At 43.1% G+C, this 14,138-nt stretch overlaps 1 protein-coding gene across 1 annotated transcript; it reads right to left on the reverse strand.

The window, feature by feature from the left end:
* Window positions 1-584: 584 nt before the first annotated feature.
* On the reverse strand, window positions 585-9,676 carry Pnn (pinin, desmosome associated protein). Its single transcript, XM_050138791.1, has 9 exons — window positions 9,500-9,676; window positions 8,784-8,855; window positions 8,034-8,102; window positions 7,540-7,612; window positions 7,358-7,452; window positions 7,149-7,224; window positions 4,404-4,559; window positions 4,187-4,325; window positions 585-2,996 (listed from the first exon to the last, which is right to left on the reverse strand). The coding sequence occupies exons 1-9, from the start codon at window positions 9,610-9,612 to the stop codon at window positions 1,630-1,632; spliced, it is 2,160 nt and encodes a 719-aa protein (XP_049994748.1). The 5' UTR covers window positions 9,613-9,676; the 3' UTR covers window positions 585-1,629.
* Between the last annotated feature and the right edge of the window lie 4,462 nt (window positions 9,677-14,138).

The raw sequence follows: 14,138 nt of genomic DNA on the forward strand, positions 1-14,138 counted from the left end.
AAACTTTTTTCCTCCTCAGCCATTTTAAACCTAGTCATTCCTTTACCAACCTGTTCCACTGCACAGGACAAGGTGTAATGTTTTACCCAGTGTACAAGTTATTAAGCTGGTCTTGGTTTAAACAGGCTCATGAGTATAGGTGGTTCTATAGTTTAATTTTGTTTTTCATTTTACCCACGAAAAGGATTTGGGGGGGGAGGGTTAAGACAGGGTTTCTCAGTAGCTATAGAGCCAGTCCTGGAACTTGCTCTGTACACCAGGCTGGCCTCATACTCACAGAGATCCACCTGCCTCTGCCTCCTGAGTGTTGGGGTTAAAGGCGAGCGCCACCACTGCCCGGCAAGAAAAGGATTTTCAAAAATTCTTTTTGCATTTGCTTTAACACATGGATTGTACAAGACACAAAACTAAATGAAGATGTTTGTTCTTTTTTCATACAAACTGTTTACTTGTAGACGGCACACTTAATATTTAAAGTGAAGCTAAAGCTACAATGTTAAAATATCAACTCAAAAATAGTCACTGTCATTTAAATGCTCTCATATGCATCAGAACGTTAATACAAGTACTAATCTTAAGCAGTCACAAGTCTAAGCCACATTTATTTGCACATATATAGTAATGGGCAACAGATACTCCAAGTCCATACAAATTTATAAACAAGGTTAATAATCACTTGGTACACTTGTGTGTTATCTTGTTTACATAGTCAAGTCTAGATGAGCTTCCTTCATTGTGTGAACTTTCATACAATACTTCCTTAAACAAAACTTCTTGAGAATACAAATTGGCATGTTTCAGTTATAGCCAACGGAAAAGACAAGACCACAAATTCAAAAACCAAGTTTAAAAGATACTTTTACCCCCCACCACCCAGGAGGTGATAACTCTAACAGATTTATACTCTATGCTGTTATCACACAAGTAGCTGTAAGGACAAGAACGATGCTCCCATAATCATGAAATGACAACCAAATTATACTGTTTAAGTTATCTACCAACTGAATGGAGTAAATGAAAAACAGGAAAATGCTTAGATTAAAATAGTAAGATAGGAAATATTTAAATGTTTTAAAAGAACTATTCCCCGTCAAAGCTGTAAAGACCTGGTAACTCAAAATAACTGTTTTCAGGCAAATCCAAGTGATGAAACTCTCAAAAACATTCTAATCATGTTCAGTATCTTGTGACAAAAACTGAAAATGATATAAAGATATTTATTATACAAGTGTTAACAAGGACATCTCAAAAATAATGGAAGATGCACATTTATTTCTACAAAAGCAATGTATGGTACAGAACATAAAGGAACGAGTTAAAGATTTACCTATTAAAATATACAGATTCTGACTGAGGAGTAATGGGGCATTTAAAAAAGATGACAAGGGATGGTAATCTTTTTTATTATTATTATTTTTACATATTTTAGAACCTTACATAATTTTGATAAATAACTCTTACAAAATTATGCAAAAAGTACAAGAATGTCTGGTAAACAAACAGTCTGTATTTTCCAAAAAGAATTTTTACAACATGCAATTCTTAAGGCAGCATCCTCATTACAAGGTAATCCTTTTCACTCATCAAATCTTCTGCTGCAAATAGGCTAAGAAAGCCTGGCTTCTTCCATTAACGCCTTTTGTCTTTCCTGTCTGATTTTCGGTCTCTTTCACTTCTTGAAGATCTTTTGCCCGATCGACTACTCTCTGAGATAGACCTTTTTCTGTCAGATCGGGAATTCTTATCCTTTGATCCTTTCGTATCTCTACTACTACCACCTTTGGAAGACTTGTGACTTCTCTCTAGTCCTGAAGTGTCCCTTCGCTTCCGGTCCACGCTCCTCCTGTGCTTCCTATCTCGGTTATGTCCTCGGCCCCTACTACGACTTCTACTCTCACTGCTACTGCTAGTGCTGCTGCTGCTGTCTCTGCTGCTGCTCCCACTGGTGCTGGAACTGCTGCTCGAGCTGCTTCGACTACTGCTACTGCCACTGCTGGAACTGCTACCACTGCTGCTACTGGTGGAGCTGCTACTGGAGCTGCTGCTGCTGCTGCTCCGGCTTCTGCTCTTGCTTGTCTTATTTCGTGCCCGACCTCTGCTTCTGCTCCTAGTTTTGTTTTTATTTTTGTTTTCTGAATGTACTGTCAAGACTGGCTCTAGAGGCACCTCAGGGAGTTTTATAGACTCTATAGGAAAATCCTTCCGCTCAGGTAGGAGATTCCCTTGCTCCTGAAGCACCTGAAGCGGAGGCTGCAAAACTGTTAATGGCAAAGTCTCAGGCTGAGAGAGAGGCTGGGACTGGAGTACGGGTTGGGGCTGAGAATGGGGCTGGCTCTGGGGAAAGGGCTGAGGCGGGGGCTGAGGCTGAGCCATTGGCTCAGGTTGGGGCTCAGGTTCTTTATCTTCTTTTTCCTCAGACTCCTTTTCCACTTCCACAGAATTAATATTCTCTTTTCCAGGAGAAAGAGATTTACATTCTTTATCTGGCTCAACATCAAATTCCATCTCTGGCTCCAATTCTTTGCTAGTTTCATTTTCTGAAGGCTCTATACTTTCGACTTGATTACTTCCCATCATTTCCTGCTCAGCAATTACATTTTTGACACTTTCAACCATCTCTAACACATCCATAACTTCTTCTGGCTGACTATCCTGCTGCTTCTCACCTTCTCTTACCTCAGTCTCCTCCTCCATCTTAGCCTCCATTTCCTGCTTTTGCTCCTCCTCCTCCTGTTCTTTCTCTGCATCACTATGAACTGCACCTGCTTCCTTCTCCTCGTCCTCTCCTGCCTCCTCCATTTCTACATCATTGTGCTGATTACCTGTCTCCTCCAACTCTTCCTCTCGCTGAGCCACCTTACCCTCTTCTTGTTGCGCCTTCTGTTCTTCATTACGCACCACCTGATGCTCTTTTTCCTTCATTGATTGTCTTCTAGGCCTAGCCTCCATTTTATTTATTTGTTCTGCAAATTCGATGCGTCTACCTTCAAATAAAGCTAAACAATAAAAATTACATATGTACAACTTATAGTGATTAAGAAACTTAATAATTTTATACCATGTCACAAATTATCACCGTCACCTAATCATCTTTTTATAATTTTAGGTAACTATTATTTTTTGGGGGGGGGGGGCAGTGCTGGGAACTGAATTTAGGGATCTTATTATGATGCAAGCTAGACAAGCACTCCATAGCTGAACTAAACTTGAGTCCCTGAATGTTCTGAAGAAATGACAATACTGATTATTGTAAATGTATTACAAGCTCACACATTAAAATCAAATACTGACAGGACACCTACAAACCAAGAAATTACACTCTTGTAAACCTGGACATCTACCTGAGGATAACAGGGACATCTTTGCTGCTGAACTTCATGCTAGATGAAGATCAACCTTTTGAAGCAGAACCACCAATATAAGTTAATGTTCTTGGTCTCAGGTACAACAAAATGCCCAATTACCAGCCTAGCAGTGTCTAGCCCTTCACATGAATATCTGATGTGAACTTATGTTTATTTTGCCTTGTTTTTTTTTTGGGGGGGGGGGAGAGGGCCCTTCTCTGTATAACACTTCTTTTTTTTTTTTTAATATTTATTTATTTATTATGTATACAGCATTCCTTCCATGTATGCGTGCAGGCCAGAAGAGGGCACCAGACCCCATTACAGATGGCTGTGAGCCACCATATGGTTGCTGGGAATTGAACTCAGGACCTTTGGAAGAGCAGGCAATGCTCTTAACCACTGAGCCATCTCTCCAGCCCCCTGTATAACACTTCTTTGCCTTGGAACTCACTCCATAGACCAGGCTGGCCTCAAACTGAGATCTGCCTGCCTCTGTAGTGCTAGGATTAAAGGCATGTATAACCACTGCTGAATTGTCTTAATTGTCTTATTTCTTTAACATTCTTCAGTGCGTACTAAGATTATAAAGCAATCTTCCAAAATCATCTTATTATATATAAGATGATTTTGGAAGATTGCTTTATAATCACGATGTACAAAATGAGTTTGAAGTTAAACTCAATTATGCAGAAAATACGCCTAAACCTTATCTAACCCACTATCAATTTCAGAATAACATAAAAACCCAAAACTGAACTATTAAATCATTTCTAAGAAACAGGCATACGTGAATGTATGATTTTAACATTAAGAAAATTCAGTGGACTTCACTTACTTACCATTCATTTTTCTCTGTGACTCTTCTATTAATTTTTGGGTAGCTGGACACATTCTTCCAGGAATATAGAACAAATGGGGCTTTGTCTTAGTTCTTATGTACTTAATTATCTTGGCATTATGCTCATTCCATTCTTCTTGCTAAAGAAAATGTAAAAAGGTCAGCTGTCTGTAAACATGAAGGATCATCTAATTTAGGACTTATAAAACACGGCTCACCAGCTGCGCAAGCTCAACTTTCTGCTCCAGAAGCCTCAGCTCTGTCTGTTTGGCACGTCTCTCCTCAAACAGTTCCCGCCTCTCATTTTCCACTTGTTTTCTCTCTTCTTCAGCCTGAACTTCAAGTTTTTGTTCAATTTCTTGGCGTCTCTTTTGCTAAAAATAAATAGCCTGACTTAGTATATAAGATAATCAAGGTTTTAGTTCAATCACAATAAAAACACCACGTTTTGATTACCTAAAACTTATAATTTTACTAAATAAATTTATTCGCACACTTTTATCTGCATCACACTTCCAGATACTAGTAATTTGAACTTAGTATTTGGGAATGATTGCAATGGGCAATTTCAAGAAATCGCGACTAAGGCCCTTTCCCATAAATATCTAAATTTGAAAGTCACTAGTCACAGATTAGCCACCCCACTGTATGATAAAAGTTTCTTTGATATTACTTAACGTTTGTCTGCAGGATGGCTCACTGGATAAAGGCACTTGCTGCCCAAACCTGGGCAACTGAGTTCCACTCCCAGAGCACATGGTGGGGTATGCACTATTACCCCCGCAGGCCTGTGCTGGCGTCTACGCCTCCCTCTTCCCTGTTAGTTTTCCCACAGAAGCATTAACATCAGTTCCACTGAATGTACCGAAATAAAAATGTATAGAGGCCAAATGAAATAAACTGCAGAGGGCAGCCTTTTGCTTCTAGAGTGGTAAGGACTGCCTTGGAGTGTGCAATAAGAGACTCAATTACAACCCTTGAGCCGGTCCTGGTGATTTAATGCCTGTAATTCCATCATGTGGGCATGGGAGGCAGGAAGACCAATAACTAAGGTCATTCTTAGTTACATAGGTAGTTCCAAGTCAGCCTGGATTACATGAGACCCTATTTCAAAAAGACAAAATCAAAACCAAATACTTGAATTAGTTGCAAAACTCCAAACTCCTTATTTGAAGAAAAATTTGAGACCTAGAGCCAGTAAGATGGCTCAAGAGGTAAAGGTGAATGCCATTAAAGCCTGATAACCTGAGTTCCATCCCCAAACCCACATCTTGGAGGGAGATAATCAACTCCCAAAAGCTGCTCTCTGACCTCACATTTCAATACACGTCCCTACCACATAAATAAATGTATTAAACCCTCCCCCCCCAAAAAGTGATACCTAAGTAATTAGGACTGTACTAAGACCCCACAATGAGGGGGCTGGAGAGATGGTTTGGTGGTTAAGAGCACTGACTGTTCTTCCAGAGGACCCCAGGTTCAAGTCCCAGCACCCATATGGCAGCTCACAACTGTGTGTAAAAAGTTCCAGGAGATCTGACACCTTCACACCAATTCACATAAAATAAAGTTAAATAAATAATAAAAATTCTTAAAAAAAAAAACCAAACACCCACGATGAGGCTGTTAGAGCTTAGGCCAGGCCAGAACCTATGCTCTCAATATTTACAGGTTCAGGATCTTTATGACCATACAAAGAACACTTAAAAAAAATTCAGTTGAAAAAAAAACCCAAATTTTAAAGGTTCTAGTGTTTCCTTATTTTATCTTGTATTCCCGTGTTCTTTAAAGAACCCCCCCCCCCCCCCCGTGATGGTAGGAGGGCCAGGGTTGTACTGGGAACTGAACCCAGGGACCTAGGGCCTTAATTATCCTGGGCAAAGACTCTACCAAGTCTCCCCAGGACAGAATTTTTGAGACAGGCTTCTACTATGAATAGGAGCTTTAAAGCTGATAAAGTATTCCAGCATATCACTGACATAGGTAAAACCAGAGTTCAAGGCCAGGGTCAGGTGAGATGGACTAGCGAATGAAGGTGCTTGCTAGCTACTGGATGTCAATCCTTTGGGCCTACGTGTAAATTTTCCTGTTATCTCCACAGGACAACATGGAATATATGTGATCACATACATATACACAATAAAATAACAGAGCATCTTAGATCAGCCTGGATGACCTAAGACAATGTCTCAAAAAAATAAATAAATAAAATCTTTTCTTTGATTGGTTAAAACGGCTGAGATTAAAAAAAAAAAAAAAAAACACACACACACCAGAGGACCTGCACTTGATTCTAAGCACCCACAAGGCAGCTCACTGCTCTATGCCCTCCAGTCCTAACAACCTCTTCTTGCTTCCACAGGTACTGTACAAACTGCACAGACATATATAAAGGTAGCACCCATACACATAAAATAAAGGCAAAATCCTATTAGAAAACCAGGAATGGTGGCTCACACCTTTAACCTCGGCATTCAGGAGGCAGAGGCAGGCAGATCTGAGGCTAGCCTAGTCTACATAGTGAGTTTCAACACAGAGCTACACAGTGAAGCCAGCCCCAGCACTTCTAAGGCGGAAGCAGGAACATAGAGGTCAACGTCATTCTCTGATATATATACCTAAATATATATACCTAAATATATACATATATATTCAATACCAGCTGAGCCAGGGCCTCACAGCAAAAGCCCTCAGCACAAAAGCAATGAGAATTTTCAAGCTCTTTTATTTTTTTTTATTTTTTTTTTTTGTTTTTTCGAGACAGGGTTTCTCTGTGGTTTTGGAGCCTGTCCTGGAACTAGCTCTTGTAGACCAGGCTGGTCTCGAACTCACAGAGATCCGCCTTCCTCTGCCTCCCAAGTGCTGGGATTAAAGGCGTGCGCCACCACCGCCCGGCTCTTTTTAAGAACATTAGTCCCCATTTAGCAATGAGTAAATGAGAAAAAACAAAATTGCACCAATACCCTTTCAGTCGCAACAGTAGATTCTTGTTTAAATTTTTGAAGGGTGCCCATCAACAAGCCAAATATTCGTCGGTTCCTAAAAAACAGCAAAAGAAAATCAACGTCTGCAGAATCTACATAAAATCTGCCGTTTTTAAAGAGATCCTATAGGCATTTAACAAAATGTAATTTTTAAAAGTACTCTACTGTCTGACATGTCCTGCAGATACCTTTGCTTCCCCTTTTCATCCATGTTTTGGTCCTGGATAAGGTCTCTACGTGTGCGCTCTTTGGAGGTAGCTACAACGGAAGACTGCAGCGCTGGCTACAAGAGAAAAGGAAGTCTTTGTAATTTTCTGCACATGGGGAACATGCTTCTCAAAATGCACTGGGAATCATGTTCATCCTCTACCTTTTTAACATCATCATCTTCTGGGTCGCTCTCCTGGCGTGATTCTCTTCTTGTTCGCCGCTCCCCACCCAGCCTATCACAGGAAAAATAATCTAAGTGATCACGGAACAATCAAGTGCACACATAACCAAAGGCAAAGGAGTTTTCTGGAACTCAGCTCCAGAGCCACATTCCATCAGTTTACACCTCCTTTACTTTTTTTTTGTCAGTGAAAAAAATAGAAGCAAAATGCTCAAACCAAATTCTGCTCTCTTATGGTACCCACATTTCTCACAGTGATTTCAAAATGATTAACAAAACAGAGAGTTGTTAGTTACATCTTAATCTTCTAATCTTACTGACTTTTCTAAGACACTGGCTAGCACAGGTCAAACACCAAGGGACTCCAGGGAGAAGTGAGAGGCTGCTAAATCTTAATACAAACACAGGAATATCCGTCGTGTCCCAGAGAACAAGGCAGGTACTGATGCTTCATAAATCTTCTGAAAACATACCTACTGACTGCCCCTTCCAGGTCTCTCTGTTTGGCTGGGGGTCCTCCTCCACTATCTGAGAATCCACGCCTGCAATGAAAAACATTCAACAGAAAGCTTGAGAAACACAAGTTAAATTGATATTTCTAGTTGGTGAGAGAACTTAATTGACTTCATAGTAAATAAAAACCTTTCCAAATGCAGTAAACTTAAGTGAGCATTCACAGGACAATGTTGCCTTCTCCCCTTCTACAGATCAACACTCTACCACCAGTTATATTCTCAGAAGTCAAAAAGCATTGACGGTATTTAAAAATACAATCAAGGTTTTAAAAACCTGTTCTTATTAATGCTTTTTGGGGGGTGAGACAGAGTTTCTCTATGTAACAGCCCTAGCTGTCCTGGAACTAGCTCTTGTAGACCAGGCTGGCCTCGATCCACCTGCCTCTGCCTCCTGACTGCTAGGATTAAAGGGGTGTGCCACCACCGCCCGGCTCTCATTTTTCCATTACGTTTATTAAAAACCTAGCAGGTCATTACATCTGTCATATATTTGGTTCAATCTGACTTTTTTTTCCTCCCCAATACAGGGTTTCAATGTATAACACTCCTGGCTGTCGTGGAACTCAATTTTAGATCAGGCTGGCCTCAAACTCAAGAGATCTGCCTCTGCCTTCTGAGTGCTGGGATCAAAGGTATGCGCCACCACCCCAGCTCCTCATAATTAAGTTTATAAATTTATCATTATTTAACATACATGAAAGATCTTACCTTAGCAATAAACTGCCACGTCCTCTACCTCCACCAGGACCAGAAAGGGCCAGCAATCTGGCTTGGATGGGCCTGTAAGAGATTTATAATCAGTGCACAAGCCCTTCTTTAAACATATGCAAGAGCATCATATACTTCCACAGGCATGGCACGCCCTAAGGAAAACTGAGTTTCGGATCCACTTCTCTGAAACAGGAAATAATATTCATCTTCCTTATTTCTCCAAGACCAGTATTTCGGAAAATACATTTATCTCGAGGCCGTAACACATTAATAAGGCTCGATTGGATTAGCTCCTATCTGCCCGCCCAAAGAGAGGGACACCTAGGCCAGAACTGGAATAGGCGGCCACTCACGTCCCCCGAGGGTCTCGGGTTTGGCCCGGGCTGGGGGCCGCCGGGGTGGAAAGGGGCTTTGTACTGCAGTTCCGGGCCTGCAGCGCCAAGGGCGGGAAGCCGTGGGCTCGGCCTTCCCACGGGTGCGGAAGCCATGCCGCGCAGCCAGGCTCGCTCTTCCTCGGTCAGCACCGGTGCTCAGCGTCCTAGGGCGCAGAGATGGCGTCTCCCATACTTAGCCGAGAAGCATGCTCGGCCGCTGCCCGGGAAAGAGGCCTCATGACCCCGGCCGGCCCACAACCGGCCGGCTGCCCTCCCGCCCCGGTTCGCCCCGACGCGAAGAGCGCCTCGCCGACCTCGCACGTTCCGTCCGACCCTCACCTCACATCGTTTGGGTCCCGGCCGGTGAGCTTGCGGATATTCTCGTCCACGTTCTTGAGGCTCTCTTTGGCCTTTTCCAGCTGCTCCTGCAAAGTTCTCACCGCGACCGCCATCTTCTCTCTGCAGCAGGCTTCGCGACAGCTCTACAGGCCGCGCACTGCCGCGCCGCGCCCGCCGCCGGACGCGGGATGACTGACAGCTCGCCCCAGCCAATGAGCGCAGGCGGGAGCTTCCGGGCCTCCACCACCCAGGGTCCGGAAGGGGAAGACTCTTGCCGCTCCGTGACTCCGGACCAATGAGAAGCCGGCAGAGCGGTCGGCCCCTCCCCTTGCTGCCGGCGGGTGGTTGCGCTCCGCTTCTGGCGCAGAGCGGGGTGGGACTACGTCGGCGTGCTAGACCCGGGCTGGCGGAACATGGAAGGCGGCCCCTTGAGTTTGCGATGCCGCCGATTTTATAGTGATTTTAAACATCTGCTGACACCGGTGGGACGGGAACGACCGTACCTTCCCTCTTTCCCTCCACAAGAGATTTCATTAGAAAGGGCATGGCAAGTTATGGTTGTTGCGCATGCCCAGAGTGCAGCTCCGGAGGCGCTGGCTGCTTTTCATTAAAGTGAACGGGCTGTAAAGGAAAGAACCACGAGTCTTCATCCTAACAGCTAATAATTGTTGTGGACACTGCAAATAACTTTGCGTGCCTTGGTCGATAAGAACTGAAAACTTGGATAAAAAGGTTATTAATGATAAGGAAATTGAGGCGTTGGTTTCCCTGGGTCAAGCAGATCAAGTCTCTATTGAGAGGTACTTTATGACCTGACCCGAGCAAGGCCTCTTCACCTAGCCTAGAGCCGGCTAATTTAATAGTGAGTCTGGGGAAGTGGCCAGCTTTTTGCTGTGTGTTTTCCAGATTCCAGTCTGACCTCCCTGCAATACTAACATTGGAGCTGGTTTTGTTCCAGAATGAATGGACAGGTTGTAGTTCAGAAAATGATGCACACAGGTCAAAACCTCACAGAGGATTGCTTGTGAAAGAAAGGACAGCTTTTGTTTTTAGTAACAGTAATTTGGTCTTAACCTGTATACTATTTATGCAGAGGCCCACAATTGGATAGGTGAGGAAGAATTTCACTATCTTATTAAATAGTAAATGTTACAGAACCTGTCATCTACAAAACAAGACAGCCAGGACAAGACAGAGAAAACCCTCTCTCTAACAAAACAAAAACAGCCACTTGGGAGGCAGAGGCAGACAGATCTCTGAGTTCGAGGCCAGCCTGATCTACAGAGCGAGTTCAGGGATATCCAGCAATATATAGAGAAACCCTGTCTCGAATACAATTGCCACCCATCCTCCCCGAAAAAGAAGGAGAAAGAGAAGAAGAAAAGGAGGAGGTGGAGAAAAGGACAAGGAGAAGAAAAATCTTTGAAAAAGCTTGGGAGAGGGAAGTGTGAAGATATTAATAAAAAGAAGTGAATGATATAGGGGCTGGGAGGTGGCTCAGAGGTTAACAGCTCTGACTGCTTTTCCAGAGGTGCTGAGTTCAGTTCCCAGCAACCACATGGTGGCTCACAACCATCTGTAATGAGAGCTGGTGCTCTTCTGACATACAGGCATATATTCAGGCAGAACACTGTATACACAATAAATAAATACATCTTTAAAAAAAATGATAGCACATTAGCAAGAAGTGCCACAGAAAACGAAGATTGGGTGAGAGGTTATAAAGTTTGAAAACTATTAATTCTAACTGTAAACATGGTCTCACTGAGTTGCTTATATAATTGAAGACAGGATCTTTTAAATTTTATAATTATTTTGTATGTATGACTGTTTTGCCCACATGCATGTTTGTACACTACATCCATGCTTGATACCCCCAGAGACCAAAAGTAGGTGCTGGATCACAGGCACTGGAGTTACAGATTACCAGTTCTCTCAACCGATGACCCACCTCTATAGCACTGAAGACAAAGTCTGTATATATTTATATAAACTGTGTGACATGTAATATGTCAGTCTTGGTGTGGCAGGTGCCTTTTCCCTCTGAGTCGTCTTACCAGACAAGTAAATCCTAACACTGTGGGAAGACACAAGTTCATGTCTAACACACTGGGCTAGTTTAATGACCTTACCAGAACCCTACTTAGTATTGGGACTAGTGGAGCACGCCTGTAATCCTAGCACTTGAGGGTTGGAGAAACAGTTCAGCATTAAAGATTGGTTGCAGATGCCAGGCAGTGGTGGCACATGCCTTTAATCCCAGCACTCAGGGGGCAGAGGCAGGTGGATCTCTGTGATTTCTAGGCCAGCCTGGTCTACAGAGCGAGTTCCAGGACAGCCAGGGCTACACAGAGAAACCCTGTCTCAAAACCCAAAACAAACAAAAGATTGTTGCTGTTCCTGCCAAGGATGCAAGTCTGGTTCTCAGCACCCATATCAGGTGGTAGCATCGTTTTTTGAACCACCAGCCCCCAAATCATGACACAAGAGACTTGTTAAGTATGAAAGCTTAGCCTTGGCTTAGGATTGTTTCTAACTAGCTCTTATATTTGAAATTAACCCATTTTTGTTAATCTACATGCAGTTCCATGGCTTGTGGCTTTTATCTCTCCTGCATGTCCTGCTTCCTCTGTGTCTAGCGGTGACTCCTTTTTTTCTTCACTGAATCCTCTTCCAGGCTAACTATTGACCATTAGGCTCTTTGTTAAAGCAATCACAATGATACGCCTTCACTCAGTGTAAAGGACTATTCTGCAATAGCAGGAAGCTCACAATTATCTGTAAATCCAGTTCTTGGGAGTCCTCCACCTTCTGGCCTCCGGAGCATCCACACCCACACCCGATACACATACACACAATTAGGAATAAAATAAATTTATGCGACTGGAGAGATGGCTCAGTGATTAAGAATACTGATTGTTCTTCCAGAGGATTGGCATTTGATTCCTGGCACCCAAATGGCAACTCACAACCATCTGAAGCTCCAGTACTAGGGTGTCTGATGCCCTGTTCTGGGTTTCAAGGGCCCCAGGCGTGCAAATGGTACCATAAACATACATGTAGGCAAAATGCCCATGCACATAAAAAATTAATAATAAATTTTGCTGGGTGGCACACACCTTTAATCCCAGGATTCGAGAGGCAGAGACAGATGGATCTCTGTGAGTTCAAGGCCAACCTGGTCTACAGAGTGAGTTCCAGGACTGGCTGCAAAGCTACAGAGAAACCCTGTCTCGAATAAAAAAAAATCTTTTAAAAAAGAGATCATTGCTGGGCTGTGGTGGCGCACGCCTTTAAATTAATCCCAGCACTTGGGAGGCAGAGGCAGGCAGATTTCTATGAGTTTGTGGCCAGCCTGGTCTACAAGAGCTAGTTCCAGGACAGGATCCAAAGCCACAGAGAAAACCCTGTCTCTAAAAAACAAAAAACAAAAAACAAAAAAAAAAACAAAAAAAAAAAAGAAAGAAAAAGAAAAAGGCTGGGCGATGGTGGCACAGGTCTTTAATCCCAGCACTCAGGAGGCAGAGGCAGGCGGATCTCTGTGAGTTAGAGACCAGCATGCTCTACAGAGCTAGTTCCAGGACAGGATCCAAAGCCACAGAGAAACCCTGTCTCGAAAAACAAAACAAAACAAAACAAAAAAAAAAAAGAGAGAGAGAGAGATCATGAAAATCCTCCAGGCTGCTGCTGGAGAGAATGTAGCCATGCCTCGCATCTGTCCCCGTTGTGCTGAAAGTCTCTGAACCTCCGTGATTACAGGCTCAAATCACCCCCGTGTGGCCTTCAGGTGGAACTTTTATGTTTGATTCACACGATGAATGACATAAATCAATCTAAATGCTAGAAGGAACTTTTTAGGAAAACAGAACAAACCTATGCAGTTGTTCTAAATAACAATGATTCCAAGTTTCTGAAGAACTTTGTCTAGAAAGATTGCAGGAAAAATGTCCTTTGGGAACGTCAGGAATTTGCATTGGAGGGAGCTCTACTTGTCCCTTGAATCCAACTCCCAAAATCTTTGCAGTCAAGATGGCTTTCAGGTTTTTTTTTTTTTTTTTGTTTTTGTAATCTGATATTTGCAGTCTGAGCAGCATTTAGAAGCAGGCGTGCTAATGCAAACTTTCACCAGCAGCACTTGTGAGACTGGAGAAGCCCAAAGGTTGAAGTCAGCTTGAGCTATGCAGAGACACTCTTCCCGTACCCCCAATTCATTCATTCTTTCCGTTTATGAGACAGGGTCTTACATCTCAAGATGCTCAAATGGGTCACAAACCATAGAGCTACAGATGACAGATATTATTCCTCTTGCCCCTTTTGCAGTGTTGTGTATCCACATGTGCTCCTAAGTGCACGTGGCCACAATGACCAAAGGAATCAGATCCTCCCCTGTAGCTGGACTTACAGGCAGTCGAGAGGCACTTAATGTGGGTGCTGAGAAGCGAGTTTAAATTCTCTTAACCACCTAGCCATCCCTCCGGCCCACGTTTTATAATTAACACCGAGATAGCAGAAACATTTTTGTTTGTTTTGTTTCTGGAGACAGGGTTTTCTCTGTTTAGCTTTGGACCCTATCGTAGAACTCGTTCTGTAGACAACGTAGATCTCCAACTCAAAGAGATCCTCCTGCCTCTGCCTCCCG

Source organism: Alexandromys fortis, unplaced genomic scaffold, assembly GCF_014885135.2.
Source record: "Alexandromys fortis isolate MF-2015 unplaced genomic scaffold, M_Fortis_MF-2015_v1.1 scaffold_35, whole genome shotgun sequence".
Lineage (NCBI taxonomy): Eukaryota > Metazoa > Chordata > Mammalia > Rodentia > Cricetidae > Alexandromys > Alexandromys fortis.

Bases quoted from the DNA above. Each gene is read 5' to 3' on its own strand.
- Pnn (XM_050138791.1), bottom strand. From the start codon at position 9,612: ATGGCGGTCGCGGTGAGAACTTTGCAGGAGCAGCTGGAAAAGGCCAAA. The intron at 8,103-8,783 runs GTAAGATCTTTC...TTTTCATTGCAG, and splicing joins CGTGGCAGTTTATTGCTAAG to GCGTGGATTCTCAGATAGTG. The intron at 7,613-8,033 runs GTATGTTTTCAG...TTCCTGTGATAG, and splicing joins CTGGAAGGGGCAGTCAGTAG to GCTGGGTGGGGAGCGGCGAA.